Source organism: Sus scrofa, chromosome 13 (assembly GCF_054392235.1).
Source record: "Sus scrofa isolate SSC_HxYL_T2T_F1_AM1 chromosome 13, Sscrofa_HxYL_maternal_Yorkshire_Landrace_v2.0, whole genome shotgun sequence".
In the NCBI taxonomy this organism is placed as follows: Eukaryota; Metazoa; Chordata; class Mammalia; order Artiodactyla; family Suidae; genus Sus; species Sus scrofa.
The window spans coordinates 151,598,435-151,620,030 of NC_139395.1; the positions used below are offsets into that span (position 1 = coordinate 151,598,435).

At 41.2% G+C, this 21,596-nt stretch overlaps 1 protein-coding gene across 6 annotated transcripts in view; it reads left to right on the top strand.

The window, feature by feature from the left end:
• The window catches only part of HACD2 (3-hydroxyacyl-CoA dehydratase 2), a 99,990-nt gene that overhangs the window by 6,268 nt on the left and 72,126 nt on the right, over window positions 1-21,596 (top strand). For all 6 annotated transcript variants that reach the window (XR_014824663.1, XM_013982376.3, XM_084990982.1 and 3 more), the window contains one exon: window positions 12,517-12,535. Coding sequence is in view for 3 of the 6 variants with exons in the window: in XM_013982376.3 (XP_013837830.2) it covers window positions 12,517-12,535 (19 nt within the window). In the remaining 3 variants the exon portion in view is untranslated. The remainder of the gene's footprint in view (window positions 1-12,516; window positions 12,536-21,596) is intronic.

A 21,596-nucleotide genomic window follows, 5' to 3' on the forward strand; every position in this document is an offset into this window, starting at 1 on the left:
TAGCGTGTCCTGAGTTGGATCTTGAGTGATCCTGAGAACTAATTAATGTAGGTAGCAAAAGCATATTTTTAAAATACCATTCATAGATAGATAAACTATGTATCTCTACACTGTAAAATGAATGAATTACTGGTACTTGTTCTAGCGTGGATGAATCTTGGAAATATGCTTTATGAAAGAAGCCAGGAACAGAAAGCCACGTGTTGTTTGATTTCATTTGTATGAAATATCAGAATAAGCAAATTCAGAGATAGAAAGTAGATTAATGGTTGCCAGGGGTTGTGGGGAAGAAAGAATGGGGAGTGACTGCTAATGGGTACAGGATTTCTTTTTAAGGTGACAAAGATATTCTTGAATTGGATGCTGGTGTGGTTGTACAACCTTGGGAGCATAACTAAAAATCACTGAATTGAGCACTTTAAATAAGTGATTTTTGTGATACGTGAATTATCTCTCTCTTTTTTTTTATGCTATTAATCTGTAATGAGCTGTGGATAAGTTTTTCTTTTTAGTTCATTCTTTTTTGGGGGGTCCATGATATTCATGAGTAAAGACAGACTCTTATCTTTCCAGCTTTGTTAAGAGTTGACCTAAAGATTAGAAATTAGTAGACTGACATTATGCCACTATAAAATTATTTCTAAGAGAAGTTGGATTTCTAAATATATTTAGTTAGCATAAGATTATAATTATAGGAAAAACACTTTCAAATACATGTAATTGGAATGTGCCTCTGTGCTTGATAGTGAGGGTGTCAGCAGGTTAAGGACTGCTCTGCAAAAACACTAATTGTTGAGACTGATACAGCCCATCTTCAACCTGTGTGCATTACTCTGTCTCTTACCTGCTGCTGTGCATCTTGGATTATCTAATGGATCACAGGCACTCCCTTTCCTTCTCATTCTTTTCCCTGTTCTTGTGATGCTTGGAATCGTCTTATCTACAGAAAGAAAGAAAGTTTCATTTGTTATCTTTTCCTAGAATTGATTTAGGGCTGGGTCTGAAACGGCAGAACTGGCTCTGGAGAAGCAGTGAAGAGTCTGGTTTGACTCATTCCTCACCTCACAACTCTCTTCATTCAGATCCTTTAATGAAATATTTAGGAAACTGATTTTAGATATTTCTCTAAAATAAAGCAAAATCTTAAGAACTTGGAGTGTCCAGGAGTTCGCAACTAGTATCCATGAGGATGCAGGTTCCATCCCTGGTCTTGCTCAGTGGGTTAAGGATCCAACATTGCTGAGAGCTGTGGTGTAAGTCACAGATGTCATTCTCATCCTGCATTGCTGTGGCTGTGGTGGAGGCCGGCAGCTGCAGCTCTGATTCGACCCCTTGCCTGGGAACTTCCATATATTAAAGGAAAAAAAAAAAAAAGAAGGCAGCTCCCATCCTGCCTCCCTGCCAGTTTTTATCTTTTTGCCTCAAATACTGGAGAATTTTTTTCCCACACAGGTACTAGGTGCTTGGGTTCTGTGGTGTTAGTAATATAGTCATATGCTTTTAGTCGTATGTTAAGTTTGCTTTTCTGAACTCATCTGGGAACATACCCACCCCCTGTCATATTTTTTTTCTCCTTGTGGAAACATGCTGATTTCTCAATAACTTTAAAAAGGAACTTTCGCAACACAAACTCTATGCATGTTTTAAACTACCTTTATTCTGAAGACTTGCTTTGAGAAAACAGACTTCTAAAAGAGACTTCTGAAAAGCTAGCTGAGCAAGTCATAGTAGAAGGATCTAACACCAATAGGAATGACAACAAACCCAGACAAACCTGCTCCAGAAACAATGTGAAAACCAGAGAGAAACAACTTGGGTGTAATTAATGTGTCACAACATTAGAAGGGAAGAGGGAGACTGGGAAACAGGAGTCCACCCACACAGGCCTCACTGCTTGACAATTCAAGCAAATGGAAGCAAATTGATATACAACTCAGAAAGGGTAGGTGGTGACTGCAGAAAGGCATATGCTGAGGTTTCTTATTAAAAGAGAACTAAAAACATCAGTGGATGCAGTTCAGGGCAGGAAGGAGGCCACGGTGAGGAGAAATAGGTAGTACATAAAGCGTCAAGAAAGTCAGGAATTCCTTGAGCCCCTGGATCCTTTAACTGCACTGTGCTGGGCTAGGGGTTGAACCTGCACCCTGGCACTGCAGAGACGCCACCAATCCCGTTGCACAACATTGGGAACTCTGATAAGATCTTAAAATATAGTAGTAAAACAGCTTGGAACCTTGGACTTGGAAAATTAAAAAAAAAATTTTTTTTTTCAATGAAGCTAAGAGAAAGCATTAGGCTCTGAATAACAGACCATACAATTTCTTATAGATGGAGACATTTTGAAAGCACCTACAAAAAATAATAGAACTTTGAGAGAACCTTATCAAAGGGCTTTGTATAGATAAGTAAAATGAACTAGATCTTTAGCACTATCCAGAAGAACTTTCTGCAGTGATGATGTTCCAAATGTGTGCCGCCTGTCTACAGCAGCCACTGGTTACAGTAGCCATGTGGCTGTGGAGACTTTGATATGGGGCAGGTGAATCCGAGAGACTTGAGTTAGTTACTTTTAACTTAAATTTAAATAGGCACATGTGGCTAGGGACGGCTGCACTGACAGCTTAGCTTTAGACCATGATACAAATTGCAGAGTTTCCATGTGGAATTTCATAAGAGATTTCAGATTTTCCCAAGGTAGAACAAAGTGAGAAGGAAGATAAGCAAAGGAACACAAACCTAGTGGTAGAAGTTTTATATCACAACAGAGTTTATAAACTTAATTCATAAGTCAACAATAACGAGAGTAATTATTAAAATACAGTGATGTTTTCAGGTTAGAGAAATCAGTAGAAAAAAAAGCAAATTGCAGGTATTGGAGAAGGTATGAACGGATACCTATCAAACTGTTGCAAAATTCTTACGTCTGTGGAGGGATGTGGTATTTGAGGGGAATAAAAAGGAATTTCTGCTTTTTATTCTATGTATTTTGGTAGGCATTTACATATCAGTTTGTGAATCTTAAAATTAAAAAAAAGAAATACGTATGAGTATGTGACAAAATATAATACAAAACCATGTGTGAGGAAAATAAGATTTAAAAGTGTTTTGGAAAAGGAGAATAGACAGCTTAGGTTATCTCTTTTTTTTTAAACATTTTATTTATTTATTTATTTTTATTTTTTTTATTTTTTTGTCTTTTTGCTATTTCTTTGGGCCGCTCCTGCGGCATATGGAGGTTCCCAGGCTAGGGGTCGAATCGGAGCTGTAGCCACTGGCCTACGCCAGAGCCACAGCAACACTGGATCTGAGCCACGTCTGCAACCTACACCACAGCTAACGGCAACGCCGGATCGCCAACCCACTGGGCAAGGGCAGGGACCGAACCCGCAACCTCATGGTTCCTAGTCGGATTCGCTAACCACTGTACCACGACGGGAACTCCAGGTTATCTTTTGATTTAAAGTTAAGTACAGAATTTTACATCTGCTGTTAAAAAAAAAAAAAAAGAGAGAAAGACTAGCAATGACAATAAACTTATAGGATAACTGAATATAGCACAAGTGCATTGTTTCTAATGTGTATGTAAAGAGACACTTTATCAACAAAAAGTGTAGTGGTTTTTTAAAAAGCAAAATTCAACAATCTGTTGCCTATAAAATACTGACTTAAGCTTCCTAAAGAACAAACCAACCTCCCATGACCAAGCATATAAGAAAAGCAGGATGGTCCAGTCACAGCATTAGATAAAGTTGATTTTGGAGCAGAAGCCAAAGAAAAACTTGCCAAGTTTGCAATTTGTCATACAGAAGGAACATGGGAGACATGTGTTGGTGGAATTTGTTGAAGAGTGAGTGATTATAATAGAAAAGCTGGCAGAAATGGCTAAAGTAAAAACAGAATTGTACTTGAGAAGTGTCATAATACATGTAAAAGAACACTGGAGACAAGAAATTCAGGTACTAAGACTTGGTTTTGCCACTTGGTCTCAACCTCTCTGCAATTAATACACTGGATTAGGTGACATTGGCTTCCCCCCCCCCCCCCCAGTTTTAACTTCTGTGAGGCTTCAACATTTCACTATCAGAATATGAAAGTAAAGCAGATAATGAATTAATAAATTATAGAGCCAAATATAGCAAGAAAGGCAAAATTAAGCAACAGAAAAAGTAATGGTAATTAAGGAAATGTCACCTGTTTCCTCCTTTAAAAATGGATATAAAAGGATTTTGAAAATAGGTTTGGACTGAAACCTTTGAGGAAGCCCATTAAATACCCTCTTTTTCTTGCTTATCTTCTGAATGTTGGGAAATAACTCTAATTGTGTAGGATCCTAAAAGTCACCTTTATGAGTGATAAGAGCCTTGCGGGAGGCTTTGCATTAGAGTGTGCAAGCCAAACAAGTTTGCTAATTGAACTCTAGAATTAGACTCACTGCTTCACCTGTTCCAGGCAGCAGGCACCAGGGCAGCATGGATGAAACCAGAGAATTTAGGGTTCTCTGTGGAAACCCTAGGGTGGAGCTGTGTTGAGCATGCCTCATTTATTCTTCCCAAATTTACTGTTCAAATGAGTCATCCTTCCTTTCCCAAGTAATATGATTAACGGTTGGAGAGAGACCAGAAATATTTGGGAGAAAAGCCTTTTCATGAAGCCAGAGGAGATGGGAAAGGTGTTTTCCTCTAATCGTAATCGTCTGTAATCATCAGTGCTCTATGTTCATTGTAGCAAAACACAGCTGCAAAAGAAGAAAAAGCATTTCAGTCATAAACTCACTACCTAAAGATAACCACAGTTAACATATTTATGTCTGTCTTTCAAAGCTACCTGTTATTATATAGATAAGTTTTAAGGAAAAATGAAATCATATGTTAGTGTGACGGTTTTGAAAACGAACCAAATGCGGGTAAACATAACCCAAATCAGTTCTGGACCTCTCCACAATAACATGAGTGTGGTAGACATGCCTGTGGAACTGCCCAGCTCAGTGGATTTTATCCTCTCTGGAAGTTTTCCCAATTCTATCACTACCCATAGTAGCTGCATCTCTACCCCTCACTCTGCCTCTCAAGGCCGTAGCTGATTGCTCCAGAGGTGCACACCTGGCCCAAACTAGGCTGGCCAGACTTTTCTCCCCCAAGAGTTTTGAACTTTGAGTTGAAAGAAAGAAATTGGGACTCCCTGTAGCTGAGTGACATTAAATCCATGAACTAAAGCTGCTTGGGTTCCTATTCCTTTTGAGACTTGCTAAACTTTTTTTTTGGATTTTGTGGTTGTTATTTTACCTTGGATTGAAAATAAAAGGTGACTAGACAGAACGTGGAGGATTTTGAGGGCAGTGTGAAAACTACTCTATGAAACGATAATAGTGGGTACATAGCATTATACATTTGTCTAAGCCCATGGAATGTACAACAGCAACACTGAACCCTCAGCTATGGACTTTTAGTGATAATGATGTGTCAGTGCAGGTTCATCAATTGTAACAAACTGTGGGGGAGGCTGTGCACCGAGTGTATGGGAAATCTCTGTACCTTCCTCTCAATTTTACTGTGAACCTAAAACTACTCTTTAAAAAGTAAAGTGTTGGAGTTCCTGTCATGGCTCAGTGGCTAATAAACCCGACTAGCATCCATGAGGATGAGGGTTTGATCCCTGGCCTCACTTAGTAGGTTGGGGATCTGGCATTGCTGTGACTGTGGTGTAGGCCAGCAGCTGCAGCTCCAGTTCAACCCCTAGCTTGGGAACTTCCATATGCCACAGGCACAGCCCTAAAAAAAGACTAAATAAATAAGTAAATAAAATGAACTTATTGCCAGATGAAATGGAAAGGGTTCAAGAGGAAAGAGATGTTTATGACTTTTTTTTTTTTTTAGTGTTTGTTTCTGTAATTGGTTGTGAGGTTATAGTTGATATCTATGGCTTCCTTCTTCAACTAGCCATTCTGTATTGCCCTTACCCAGGGCAGTAAGTGTGGAATGACCCAAACCTTCATTCCCAAGGAGTCTGAGTCCTTAGGCATTCTCCCTCTTTTTGTCTTTTTTTTTTTTTTTTGCTATTTCTTGGGCCGCTCCCGCGGCATATGGAGGTTCCCAGGCTAGGGGTTGAATCGGAGCTGTAGCCACCGGCCTACGCCAGAGCCACAGCAACGCGGGATCCGAGCCACGTCTGCAACCTACACCACAGCTCACGGCAACGCCGGATCGTTAACCCACTGAGCAAGGGCAGGGACCGAACCCGAAACCTCATGGTTCCTAGTCGGATTCGTTAACCACTGCGCCACGACGGGAACTCCCCTCTCCCTCTTTTTGATTGCTATAGTTTTCCATTAACCTTTACTATTGGAAATACCAAGAGGTACCTCAGAATATCCTGGGTTCCGTACATAGTCCACCTTGCCTCCATTTGGGTATGGCAACATGATATCCCCTGGGCATTCAGGATTGACCACTCCAACCACAGGTAACCTCGCCCCCTTTTTGCCTATTGGTTCAGTAGCATAAGTAAGGAGCCCAAAATGGCCAGGTGGTAGCCTCATCTTACAGTAGAGTGGAACCATTGTTGTGTCACCTGGTGGAACCAATAACCTTGTGGAGACCAAAATATTCCAAACCATTAGAGTTCAAAGTTGCCAGGATGGGAAGCAAAAATTCTTCAGTTGAGTTAATAGGTATAATAGAGTAGCCACTCCTACTTCTTCCCCTTGATTCTTGGACCTGTGTATTCTGGTTATGAAGAATACTGCATCTTTAATTCAGAGTATAAACAGCATCCTACAAAGCAGAACCCCATTCTTTCAAAGTCTTCAGTAAATCATTGTGCCTTTTGACTAAGCCAGGGATTTGTGAGTTAGGATGTGTGGTAAGATCGGTTGATTCAGTGGGCCTGAACCCTTTAATGTATGTGTTTTTGCTGTGAAGTGAGTTTTTGTTTTTTGTTTTTTTTCCAGGCTTTGCTTCATTACATATTTTTTATAATGATTTTTATTTTTTCTATTATAGTTGGTTTATGAAGTGAGTTCTTTCATCAGACACAATACTGTGTGGAATGCCATGATGATGGATAAGGCACTCTATGAGTTCATAGATGGTAATGCTGACAGAGACATTATGGGCAAAAAAGGCAAACGATATCTAGCTATGTGTTTATTCCAGCAAGGACAAACTGCTCCCTCCTTGATGGAAGAAATCCAGCGTTATCAACCTACCTTCAGGCAGTGTATTGTTCCCCTGGGGGATGGTGCTTTATGGGGCATTTAGCGTTGATCTGTGCTATTCGCAAATTAGGCACTCAGCAGAAAGGTTAACCAGGTCAGCCATGCTAAGACATAGTTCATGCTCTTGAGCCCATTCACAGCCTCCATTCTTGCCACAATTGTTCATGATCTATAGAGGAAACACTGGAGTGGCCGGAAAAGAGGCCAAGTGACATGAACAGAGTGTATCATTTTCTCCACCATAATTAAGGGTCTCCTTTACAGTGGATGCCTTGTGGTGAGTATTTACATAAGACAAATATTTTATTTCTTCCTTTTTTTTTGCTTTTTAGGGCCTCACCCGAGACATACGGAGTTTCCCAAGCTAGGGGTTGAATGGAGCTACAGCCACCGGCCTACACCACAGCCACAGTAACTCCAGCTCCAAGCTGCATCTGTGGCCTACACCACAGCTCATGGCAGCATCAGCTCCTTAACCCACTGAGCGAGGCCGGGGATCAAACCTGCATCCTCATGGCTCTAGTCAGATTCATTTCTGCTGTGCCACATTGGGAACTCTGAGACAGGTATCTTCAAAGTCTGTGCCCATTCTAAGCGATCCATCCACATACTTCTTCCCCCACTCTCCTTGTCACTATCTTCCAGTCCTGTTCCTTCCAAGTCCCTGAGCATCCAGCTAACCCATTAGCAACTGCTCATGAATGAATAAATCTGTACTTCTGGTTATCTCTCATTCCAGACACAGTGGAGAACCAAATGTACTGCTCAAAGTTCTGAATATTTATGGTTGGTAAGGTACAGATCTCAAAATCAGTAATATATGTAGTATACTATCTCTGGAGCCTGGCTACCTGTATACAGTTTCTACCAGTTTCATTCATGCCATAGTCTTCTGCTGGTCTTGGAGAGTCTCCTGGAAACATTGGGGTGGGGGTGGGGGATTGTGGCTCATCGGGGGAACATAGACACTGGTGTCAGATACATGGGGGAACCTTACGTGAACACTCCCAGCAGCTAACATTGGATCATCACCGCTATGACATATTTTCAAGGGAGACTTTGAATATGACAAGTCTTCTAAATTTTTTCAAATGTGCTTATTTTAGTCCAGTGATTCTCAGTAGATGTCAACAAGAGCAGCATGACCCCTCTAGCGTGTGCTTTGGAAAACTGTGAGGGTATTTTGATTGCCACAGTGAATGAGGGGGCTATACCTAGATGTCCTACGATGTCTGAGACAGTCCAACTCAATGAAGATTTGTTCTGTATCCCCACTGACTTTTGTATGCACCATGGGCTAACCGCTCTATAAATACAAATTGATAGTTTTATAGTATAGATTCATACTAAAAAATCTTCATGAGAAATTAAACAAAAAGATTATTAGGTTAGAAGAAGGTTATTGTCTTAGTTTTCTCTGCTGCAGCTTAAAACAACGCTCATTTATTAGCTCACAGTTGTCTAATTCAGAACCTGGCTTGGGTGGGTTCCCTGCTCAGCGTCTCATAAGACTGAAATCAAGGTGTCGGCTGGGCTGACTTCTCTCTGGAGGCTCTGGGAAAGAATCTGCTTCTGAGCTTATTCAGCTTGTTGACACAGTCCACTTACTTGTGCGTTGTAGGTCTGACATCCCATTTCCTTGCTGTCTGTCAGCTGGAGGTCACCCTCCAGCCCCTTCACATGGCCTCCTCCATCTTCAAAGCCAAATATGGCACATTGAATAACTTTTGTTCTTTGAATATCTCTGACTTCTCCTTCTGCATCTGGCCAGAGAAAATTGTCCGCTTTAAAAAGGCTGGCCTGATTACAGCTGATTTTGGACTTTAGTTAATTTGCAGAGTTCCTATCCTGTGGCACCTAGTTATTATTTGATTGGATAACCAAGAAACAAGAATCTTAGGGAATCATCTTTAGGATTCTGCCTAGCAGAGATAACCATGAAGAGAGAACCTAATGAGTTAAATAAAGATATCTCAAAATAATTGAATAATTTGTTCATCCTGCACATTCTGTTCTGTAACCATTTCTAGCTTGCACGTTTAGTTGAGAAGGATTTCAGTGCAATAGTGTTATAACTGCAATACCAATGAGACTGACTGAAAACATGAAACAAGTTTGAGATTCCTATTCAGACTTTAAATTAATGGAGACATGGGAAATGCAGAGATCTCATTTGATTTCTTTAACTATTTTAGTAATATTTGATTTTGCCTTTTTTTGAATCACTGCAGTTTTTCAGTTTTATCCTAAAACTATCCCCAGTAACCCAGTACACAACTCCTTTATCACCCCTCGCATTAATTACTGTTTTTTGTCTAATCCATCTTCTTTTTCCTTGTCACACCACTTAAAGAATACCGTCTCCAAGTTCTTTTTACCAACCAGACACAGATTATTTTTCTCAATGGGATCTCAAGACAGAAGAATTAGCTTTCTCTGATACTTTCTTCCTACCCTATCCCATGGTACAATCTAGGGGATTATTTTGATACCATAGTTACAAATAAATAAGACCTAGTAGCTTCAGAAGGTTGTAATTTTTCATTTTCTCTACTTTGTTATTTACTTGCCATATTATTTTAATTTCAGTTAAGATTACTTCCATATGTCCATTACTATTTTAATACTGTTTTTACTCTACTGTTGGTCTGTATCTCTGCTCTTTTATTTTTCTATACTTATCCAAAGTGCCTCTGATATTTTTAAATCCCAACTTATTCATCATAAGGTGATACATGTATCTGACTACTTCATTATGTCATTATGTCCCCAAGCATTTATATGTGGAAATACATATTATTTCTTCTTTACATATAGATTAGGATGTTTATTTGTTTGTTTGTTTGTTTTTGTCTTTTTCTAGGGCCACTCCCACGGCATATGGAGGTTCCCAGGCTAGGGGTCGAATCGGAGCTGTAAACCACCGGCCTACACCAGAGCCACAGCAACAAGGGATCTGAGCCATGTCTGCAACCTACACCACAGCTCAGGGCAATGCCAGATCCTTAACTCACTGAGCAAGGCCAGGGATCAAACCCGCAACCTCATGGTTCCTAGTTGGATTCGTTAACCACTGCACCACAATGGGAACTCCAGTATTTGTTTTAAATTTTGTGTTTGTAAGTTGTATCATCTATGAATTTTAATTCAGTATAGTAAGGGAGCCATTGTAAAATATATGATTAAAAAGGGGAGATTGGGGACTTCCTGCTATGGCACAACGGGATCAGCATTGTCTCCAAAGCACCTCAGACCCCTGCAACGGCATAGGTTCAATCCCTGGCCTTGGAAATTCCATGTGCTGTGGGGCAGCCAAAAAAAAACCAAAAGGGGGTGGGGTGGGGGGAGATTGGGTCTAATACTAAGATTTGTTCTGTCACACAAAGACATGATAGGTCTTAAGTGTCATATATCCTTTTCTGGAGTATCATATTGTAAATCAACACCCTGACTGTCTTGCCGCATACATGATTAGAATAGGTTTTCTGTTGAGGTGCTATCATCTGTCTTGTCTCAAAGGATGCTCATCACTCATCTTTCATTCCATTTCATTTTAATCAACACGTATCTTAGTTTTCCTCAACTTTGCAGCAGGAGGTTCAGCTTATTTTGTAGTATTCACATATTTGAGATTTTCAGCAGTGTTTTCTTTTGAAAAATGTAAGATTGCAGGCTAGTAATTCTTTTGTTCTGAACAAATTTGTGCAGCTTGATTTTTTTTACTCCAACCCATGCTCTGTCCCCCTCTCTTCAAAAAAAAAAAAAACTTAGTGAAACAGACTTGAGCAGACAGTCTTATTAGACATTTTTTTTTTTTCTTTTTAGAGCTGCACCTGCAGCATATGGAAATTCCCAGGCTAGGTGTTGAACCAGAGCTGCAGCTGCCAGCCTACACCACAGCAACTCAGGATCCAAGCCCCATGTGCCACATACACCAGAGTTGATCGCAACTCCAGATGTTTAATCCACTAAGCAAGGCCAGGGATTGAGACAGCATCTTCATGGATACTAACTGGATACTTAACCCACTGAGTCATAACGAGAACTCCTTATTAGGCATGTTTTAGATAAAGCTAAAGTCAAGATAAAGCCTTCGTCAAGTTGTGGCTTCTGCATATATCTTATAACATTAGTTAAGGTGAAATAATATGATAGAAAAAGCAGTAGAGAAGAAATAAAACCTGGGTTCTTGATTCTAGACATCACTTACCTTAAGTTGAAGCAGTTTCTCCAAGACTTGTTTTCTCATCTGCAGGTAGAGATAACTGTCTTGGGTTTTTGTTTGATCAACATCATAATGATTAGCGAAATGTAAACGCTAAAATGCACTGCAGTGCTGTTAGGAGTTTTCATCCAAAAAAGCCTTGGTCATTAAATCAAATTACTTCTTTACCACCACCACCCGGGTTAAAGCAGTGCCACATAAAGGATGAATTGCAAGGGAATTTGAAAGAACCTAATTAGCTTGTTCGATGGCCATTGACATGGAGAGGAGATAGCAATCTCACCCAGGCACTGGAAATTAAAAAAATAAAAAAAAACAGGAAGGACATGCCAGAAGCATTAGCAGGACTTGGAAACCTGTTTGACTGTGGGGTGAGGAAGAGGAAAGAACAGTTGAATCTGAGAGTGGGCGGTTGGCAATCAAGGGGCGTGGTATGTATGAAGAAGGGAAAGGGTGAGCTTCCTATTGAGACATGCTGTCTTTGAGGTGCTGCTAGTACACCTAGAGGGAGATGTCCAAGGGAATGTGAGTATGGAGCTCAAAGAGGTCTGGGGTTAGAAATTAGACGGGGATACCCCTGTAATGAGGTCATAGAATGAGATAAGATGGCATCCAAAGGCGGAGTTTGGTAGAATGAATAGCGGCCTTAAAGGGCCTGCGGGTCAAGAAAAGGCTCTTCTGACCCTGTGTTCCATAGTTTGTGACAGTTCCGTTATGTAAAATGTGGGGTATGGGAGTAGTATACTTAACTGCTTTTGCCAGTGTATGTATTAAAAAGAGGTCCTTGACATCTGATAAACTACTGGGTGAGATTTACTCCTTAGGAAGTCTTCCATAGATACATAAACTAAAAATGAACAAACAAAAAGCTAAATGAGAATTTGCATTTTGTCAAATAGTTTGTAGCCAAGTTTAAAAATGGGATCAATACTGTTGGCAGACACTGCTCTATTCTTACTTTAAAATAGAATGCTGCTTATATTACGTACCTCTCAGATGAATATTTAGTTTGTATGAAATAAAGCTATAATATTATTGATCTTTACTAATTCTTTTTTTCCTTCTTTTTTCTCTCTAGATTTTACATTGTGCAATAGGTAAGTATGGAATTCTTTTTTATTTTATTTTTTACTTGTAAGGGCTGAAGGTGCAGCATATGGAAGTTCGCAGGCTAGAGGTCGAATTGGAGCTGCAACTGCTGGCCTACGCCACAGGCACAGCAACACAGGATCCAAGCCATGTCTGTGACCTACACCACAGCTCATGGTAATGCCAGATCCCTGACCCACTGATCAGGGCCGGGAATCGAACCCATGTCCTCCTGGCTAATAGGAGGGTTTGTTACCACTGAGCCATACAGGAACTCCTGGAATTCTTGTGTTCAATAGTTTCTGCTTTTTAAAGTCATAAATGATAGGTTGATTATATTCTTACTGAATATTGAAAAAATTAAACTAATCATTAAATATAAAATTGCTTAGGCTTTTGGTTTCTAAAATCATAGGTACTATTTAGTTGATATCACTGAACACTTTACTAAATGCTATAGCTCTTTTGCGCTGTCAATTTAAAGAGGCCTCTCTAATCTTCTCAGTATAAGGATAAAGAGAGAAACGTGTGTGTGAATGAGACTTGGAGTGCTGGGCTATGTTGAAAGCCCTCTCTGGTCACTTAAATGTTATATTCCCTTTCCTTATCTTTTTTTTTTTCCCCTTTTCTTATCTTTAAAATAGAATGCTGCTTATATTGCGTACCTCTCAGATGAATATTTAATATATGTGAGAGGGATTAGAAGGTACAAGTACAAAAGGTTATATAAATGCGAGGGATTTCTACTAAAAGCAGGTGCAGTGTGTTTCCTTTTGGGGGGAAGGGAAAGATCATCAAATTCCCTCTGGAACTGAGGCATAGCTTCAAGTCTGGGGCAGCTAGACTCCAGTAAGCAGAAATCAGTTTGGGGAGATTGACAGACCCTGTGGAGTAAGCCCACAGTGGTTGCTGTGCATCCTAGTGTGTCTATCAAAGAGTAGATTCGAAGTGGATATTCATTGAGAAGCACTGATGGTCTGAAAACTCCAGAACTCTGCATTCAAACTGTTATGGCCCTGACTGGTGTAACTGATGAATCAGGTGGGTACTTCCATTGTTTAAGACACTGGGAAGTTCAGGGATGAGAAGACTTAACAGCTCAGGTGGGCACACAGCAGACGCTCCACCGTAGGCCTTAAAGGGGTCACTGTGATACTTGGGCTTCATTACTTTTAAGGAAGAAAAACATCTTCCTTATAGAGAATTGCACCTGGGCTATTTTCCCACTAGAAGGAGGTCTACAATTCGGGATTTCTCAGATGATTTGCAGAATTGGGTATGCATGTGTTTATTTGAGAAGGTGGGTAGAATTCATAGCTTTCAGATTCTCAGAGGAATGTGTGATTCAGAAGGTGAAGAAACTGCTTTCACACCTTTAAGCAAGAGATTCGAAAGGAGCTTGGAGACCGATATATCACATGGTCTGCTTTCCCAAAGAAGGTTAAGGGACCTGGACCAGGTTACACAGCCAGTAAATGGTGCACCCTTACTTGGATCCTGGGCAATATGTGCCAGAGCCTAACTGGATTGACTGTACTTTATGGCAAATGGGTCTCAGCTAACATATAGTCAGTCTCACATCTCCTTTTTAGTACTTTATCTATAGTTTTGAGATGAAAAATTGTGTCCCTTCTTAAGTGCTTAAATTTCTGAATTGGAGGGATATATTCAGCCAGAGAGAGTTCTGGAACCAGGCCTTTTCCACGTGACTGAGCCCTGTACCCCCAGACTCCCCCGCCTCCTAACTTTCAGCTGCCTCTGTACAAAGCTCTCAGATGCATGTTTTCTGAGCATATGTTATTATTTTAATTAATATTTCATTGCATTTTAATACCTAAAATTTCTTTTATCTGTCTTAGAATATATTCTCATTCCTGTTTATAAAATTTCTACCCCTGGAAATAAAGTTTCTGACAAGTGTATTTATTCCTTCAAACCAAGAACATGATTGAATGCCCACCAGGTGGGGCCAGACACTGTTGGGCAGTGGGGGTAGAGAGGTGAACAGGCATAGGCTCAGGAGACCCGCCTTCAGATGGGCGCTCCTCTGGCGGGAGGCCTCTGAGGACTGATATCACCATCCCACTCTGCTCCGATGGCTTGTCCACAGGTGTCCCTAGGCCTTAGTGTGATGCCTGACACACAGGAGATACTTGAAAATTCCTTCCTATTTTCTTTTCTTTCCTTTCTTTTTTTTTTTTTTTTTTTTTTTTTTGTCTTTTCTAGGCTGCACCTGAGGCATATGGAGGTTCCCAGGCTTGGGGTCAATCGGTGCTGTAGCCTATGGCCTGCGTCACAGCCACAGCAACTAGGGATCTGAGCCTCATCTGCAACCTGCACCACAGCTCACGGCAACACCGGATCCTTAACCCACTGAGTGGGGTAGGATCAAACCCGCAAACTCATGGTTCCTAGTCAGATTCGTTAACCACTGAGCCACGAAGGGAAATCCCCTTCCTATTTTCTTAAGAACCTTGTTGGGTCAATGATTCTCTCCCTTGCTTCATCATCCTGGGTCATCTGCCTTTTCCGCAGCTCAGAAAATGCTCAGAGTGTTCCAAAAATATTTTTTCCCTTTTTTTTTTCAGGGGTGGATCACACTTGCAGCATATGGAGGTTCCCAGGCTAGGGGTTGAATTGGAGCTGCAACTGCCAGCCTATGCCACAGCCACAGCAATGCCGTAACTGCAGCCTATGCTACAGCTTGTGGGAACACCGGGTCCTTAACGCACTGAGCAAGGCCAGGAATTGAACCTGCATCCTCAGAGACACCATGTCAAGTTATTAACCTGCTGAGCCACAGTGGGAACTCCCTAAAAAATATTATTAACCTAACCTTTGACCCTACCTTCCTCCTGTATTTCTGCATAATTCCTCCGCATCTCTTTTATCAGATTTCTGGTATGTTCTTTCCACTTCCATACTCCTGTTTATACCTTAACACAGCAGTAGTGCTTCTGTCCCTCTTGTTCTACTAAAATTGCCTCTGGTCTAAAACCTAGCATCAGTTTCTGTAAAATTTCAAAGACATGTTTGGAGTTTACTGAACCTGTCAACTCCATTGGGCACCACTGATGGCTCCCTCTGTGACATCCTGCTCTTTTAGCTTATGTTATGCTGAGCCCCCCTGCCTTTTCTGGTCCTCTGTGGTCCCCTTCTTTGGGGGACTCTCTCTCCTTGCCCCTTAATTGTGGGTATTACCAGCATCTGGCCTAGCTCTTTGCTCTTCTAACTGAACAGACCCTCTGTGGGTGACCTCTTCCCTTCTTGTGAGTTGAAATACGCACGACATCCACTTCTTTAGCTCCAAGTCACACCTGCACCCCAGACTCCAGTCTCATCCAGTGGCCTCCTGGATGTACATGTCCTCCGCAGCATGACTCACACTTCCTCACTTATTCTGCCTCCCACATTTTTCTTGTCCGGTGCTCCACCGGCTTCCAACCACCATCCATTCAGTCACCCAGGCTCATCCATGGTCTCCTCTCTCTGTCTCTAACCCACTCGCCCTTAACCAGGTGGTTATCAGGTCTTCTCAGTTCTGTTTCCTCAACAGTTCTCAGATTGTCCTGTTTTTGTTTTGGGTTTTTTTCCCCATCCTTATTCGGGGCCTGAATATGTCTCATCTGGACTCCCATATGGGTCTCCCTGGACGTGTCGACTTGTAATATTAATAATAGTAAGAGCAGTCATTATAATGTGTGCATTTACTGTGTTCCAGTGCTTCACATTCATTATCTGTTTACTTATAGTTGAAAAGACTGAGGCTTATAAGGTTTTGTATCTTGCCAAGGTTCACACAGCAAATAAACCCTAGAGCCAGAAGTTGAACCTATGGCTGTGTGGTTCCAAGTCCATGCTTCTTAACCCTTGAGGGATTTAGTTAAATGATAATTCTGAGCATGTCACTTCTGTGCTTAAACCTTCTCACTAGTTTCAACTTCTTCGTGATTTGGACCCTGCCCACTTCCCCAGCCGTAATTATGCAAGTCCCTTCCCTGCCTCCCACTCCACACTTCAGTAACCTTGACCTTCTTGTGGGTCGTACTCCACCCCCTATGTACCGTGTTCCTGGACTACTTCCTGCCTCTGGTCTGTGCCCACGCTTTGTGCTCTGCCTGGAATGGTAGCCCACCCCCTTCAGGTGACAGCTTTCCCCAGTAAACTTTCCTATCCCCCATTGGCTTGATGACCTGCCTTCCTCACTTCTCTGTCATGCCCTGCCGCTCAGCCTGCTGTTACACTTTGCGGACTGTATTATGCACTGTCACTCTACCTATATTTCCCACCAACACCACTGAATTTTTTGAGGACAAGAACTGTTTCCTGTTGATTTTTGAATCCCAGCACCTGACAGTTCATGGACTACTAGTGGGAACTAGTGAACATTTGATCGTAATCTTACCAAATTCTGGTGAAAATTTCCAAAACTTCTTTCAAAATGTCTTCAGTTTTAGAGTTCCCGTCGTGGTTCAGTGGTTAACGAACCTGACTAGTAACCATGAGGTTACAGGTCTGATCTCTGGCCTGGTTCAGTGGGTTAAGGATGTGGCATTGCTGTGAGCTGTGGTATAGGTTGCAGACACAGCTCGGATCTGGGAACCTCCATATGCCACGAGTATGGCCCTAAAAAGACAAAAGACCAAAAAAAAAAAAAAAAAAAAAAAGTTTTCAGTTCCTTAAAAAAAAAAAATCAGTAATAATCAAGAAGTTGTTTCTATCATTTGCCTAAAGGCAGTGCTCTATTTTTTTTACTCATACTTATGTTTACTTTTGGAATGATGGTTTATTTTCCTGTGGCTTTCTGAAACTTTTTACTCTAACAACTTGGTCCTTTAGAAACTTATTAGAGCCTTGAGATGTCTTTGGGTTATACATTGTTGATGAGAAGTCTAGACCTCAGTCAGACCTGGGTTTTTGATTGGCTGTGACTTTCAGGAAGTAACTGAACTTGTGGATGCCTTTGTTTCTACATCAATTAAAGGGGGGGAAAATAATACCTACTTCTAGAGTTACTGTGAAAATGAAATAGGACATGCCTGAGAAATACTTGGCTTAATGCCTGAGACATGACGATATTGAAAATTGCCCAATAAAATGGTAGCTTTATTATTAACAATAATAATGTCATAGAATGTTAAAAGTTTTATTCTATCCCTAGTGTAATATTCCTTTTTTAGATTTATATAACTATAACTCTTCCATATTCTTCTTTTTTTTTTTTTTTCTTAAATTGCATTTCTTTGTGAGTGAGTGCTTCAGAGCCACTGGTTCTTAGCATGGGTTGGAATTGCTTCTTGTTCATGGTTGTCACAATGCAACTTGGCAAAAAGTTTTTATTGTTTCTTAGCCTCCAGAAACAATAAACTAAAATTCCAGGAGTCCTCTGGTGGCTCAGCGGGTTAAGGATCTGGCATTGCCACTGTTGTGGCTTGGGTCACTGCTGGGGCACAGGTTCAATCCCTGGCCCAGGAACTCACACATGCTGCAGGTGTGGCCCCCCCAAAAAATTCCACATAAGGGATTCATTTCTGTGAGAGTCAAGCCTTGGTCCTTCCAAATCAGTTTCCATGTCCCAACTTCTTTAAAGTGGGTTGTTTGCTCTCTGTTGATTCAAGAACAAGATTTCTGGTGTGGGGGGTGAGGCAAGGGATAGCCCTTTTGAATATGTGTTGACATTTTAAAAAAATTAATATATGGTATAATTGACATGTAACATTCATTTCAGGTGTACATCATAATGATTTGTTATATGTATAGATTGTAAAATGATCACCAAAATAAGTTTAGTTAACATCCATTACCTTATAGAGTTATAATTTATCTTTCTTGTGATAAGGACTTTTAAGATCTCTCTTAGCAACTTTCAAATATGCAGTGCAGTATTGTTAACTATAGTCATCATGTTGTGCATTGCATCCCCAGGACTGATTTGTATTATCACTAGGAATTTGTACCTTACAGTCACCTTCACCCATTCTCCTTACTCCCTGCCTCTAACAACCACCAGCCTATTCTCTGTATCTATTAATTTGGGTTTTTTTTGGGAGTTCCCGTCGTGGCTCAGCGGTTAATGAACCTGACTGGTTTCCATGAGGACACGGGTTCAATCCCTGGCCTTGCTCGGTGGGTTAAGGATCCAGCATTGCCGTGAGCTGTGGTGCAGGTCGAAGACGAGGCTTGGATCCCTTGTTGCTGTGGCCCTGGTGTAGGCTGGTGGCTACAGCTCCTATTGGACCCTTAGCCTGGGAACCTCCATATGCTGCAGGTGCAGCCCCCAAAAGAGAAAGACAAAAAAAAAAAAAAAAAGGGTTTTTTTTGTTTGTTTTGTTTTTTGTTTTTTTGTTTCTTTTTTTTTTTTTTTTTTTTTTTTTTAAGATTTCACATACAAGTGAGATCATGTAGTATTTGTCTTTTTCTGGGATAGGATTTCTTAAGTGCTGTGATTGCAGCCCTCAATCCAAGATTTGTAGTGCTATTTACACAGTGTTTTTCTTTTGTAAATATATTAAAAAAAAAAAAAACCAGTTGGGATGTGTTTTTTATAAGACTACAAAGAAGAGTTGTGGTTTCCTTAATCATGTGGTACAGTTTGTATTGAAAGAAGTAGTATCTGTTTTTCTGTGTTGTGCTCAAGATTAGATTGTGGAAGAGGCATGTTGGATATGGGTGGTTCTGAGCTAACTACATGGTTACCCCACTTTGTTGGAATGGAAATTAGAGGTAGCGGAGCTGGAACTAATGATACTCTTGGTAAGGTGTGACATTGTGCATTTGGTGAGCCTTTGTGTTGGAAATTATACTGTCAATATAAATAACTTTGGAACTTCTCTTTTGATTGAAAATTGTGCAAGAGGAGCTCAGTTATAGCCCAAACAGTATTATGTCTAAAGTTGAGTATTAGCTTTTTGATATCAACAGTTAATGACAGAAACCTTTTCCATTAGATATCCCAAATTTGTGGTTTCAGATACTTGCTGTATGTTCCAGCTTGCACTCTTCTCATAAACTGATGACACCTTTTATCTAATTATTTCTAAAAAGTGAATGTTGGAGTTCCTATTGTGGCTCCGCGGGTTAAGAACCCAACATAGTGTCTGTGAGGATGTGGGTTTGATCCCTGGCCTCACTCAGTGATTATGGATCTGACATTGCTGCAGGCTGCTACAGCATAGCTTGTAGATGTGGCTCAGATCCTGAGTTGTGGTGGCTAAGGCATGGGTCAGCAGCTGCAGCTCCAATTCGACCCCTAGCCCAGGACCTTCCGTATGCCACAGGTGTGGCCCTTAAAAAAAAATTAAAGTGAATTTTAAGAAATTTGCAATCACCTTAATATTAGTAGGTAGCACGTGGCTTCAAACTGATGTTAAATAATAAATGGTGCCAGTGAGGAAGGGGGCAGCTGCTGGGGAAAGGAGCACCAGGAGAAGACCCTCTCTCCTCCTACCAGAATATTATGAAGGAACCACCATCACATATTATGAAAACCAGACCCAGAAACCTCTGTGTTGCAGCAGAAGAAAACTTTGAAGGGAAGACATCCTGGAGGGAAGGGGTAACCGTCCCCATTTGCATACCTGGAATTCTGCTCTCACCCTGCCCCCAGCCCTGAGGGATATGGCTGGGCACAAAAAGGAAGTTTTTTTTCTTTGTTTCCTCTTAGTTGACATTTTTTAAATGAGCTATTACCAAATAGTGAGGAAGAACAAAATGGAATGAGTATCAAAAATACAAACAGTATAAAAATACCTCGAAAGTACAAGTTTCTGATCCTGAGAGCTATCTCCCCTTTTGTTACTGGGAGCTGATATGGGGCACACGGACCTTGCTGGCTCTCTTCTGTCTGCCCTGTTCTTAGTGTGCTAGCCCTGGGACTCCTTTCCCCAAGCCTGTTTTTCTTGCTTGGGAATAAAAAATGGTTCACATTTAGATTCAGAAGTTGTTTTCTGCCTGGGGGCATGTTTAGTGGTAGTACTGACGGGGAAAGGAGAAGCCCTTTGAGCTGGAGAAATGGACTTAACCTTTCCCAGCAGGCCAGTCTGTGCCTGCTGCCTCTAAGGACCACTTCCCTCCGTAAGAGCTGCCTGGGTGCAGTGGGAAGGTTAGAGACTGGTAGGAGTTGCCAAAGTCAACCTTCAGCTCCTTGCAAGTCTGTCTTCGTCATTTTTTAAATAGAGTCATTTTCCAGCATCCTACTACCAAAGCTCTACCAAGACCATATGACCATGTTCAAACCATATTCTTTCCTAAATCAGTCAAGCCCTTCAGACCAGCCTAGCTTAATCCCCGCTTTGGCTTCTTGATCATCCTGTTGCCCCCTGATCACATTTTGCCTCCTGCCCTCTAAACAGGGAGAGGAGAGGCAAGAAAGATAGTTTCAGCACCTGCATCTTTTGCTCGTGATGCCAAAAGCTTCAGCCACTGTTCTCTGAATAAACTTGGTGTTTTCACACTCCATAATTTTGTACGTAAAATGTCCTTTGCCTGGAACACGCAGCTCCGTAAGTTGTTCCCAGTTCTGTGTGAATGTACCGAGATGAAGGGAGAAATTGAGCATGCTTGTCAGCAAAGTGCCTGAGTAGGAAAGGTGGGGGACCTACTGAAGGCTCGTGTACATTGCCTGGCACCCAGCAGCACCCAGTAAGCTGTAACAGCTCTTCCACTGGATATTAGTGGACAGACATAATCCCTGAGCGTTTCTGAGCCCAGTTGGAGTTCAAATGGGAAAGCCATGAAGAGAGCCTAGACCAGGGAATTTTACCCTCTCTGTCCTTGCAGGAACAGCTAGACATTTTATTTGAATGGAAACCTGTTATTGAGATATTTAAAATACCTCCTCCGTACAGTAATACCTTCTTGTTTTCCAGTCCATCAGGAACCAAGCTAAGGCAAACCAACCCCATTGGAAACACTACCAGCTGCGTGACAAGTCAGGCAGCTCTGGGCGTTAGTTTCCACATCTGAACAGCTAGGCTTCGTAATAGATGATTTCTAACATTCCTTGCTGCTGGATGATCTGAATTTCCATGAAACTAACTATGATGTAACTTCAGAGATGAAGGTCATTTA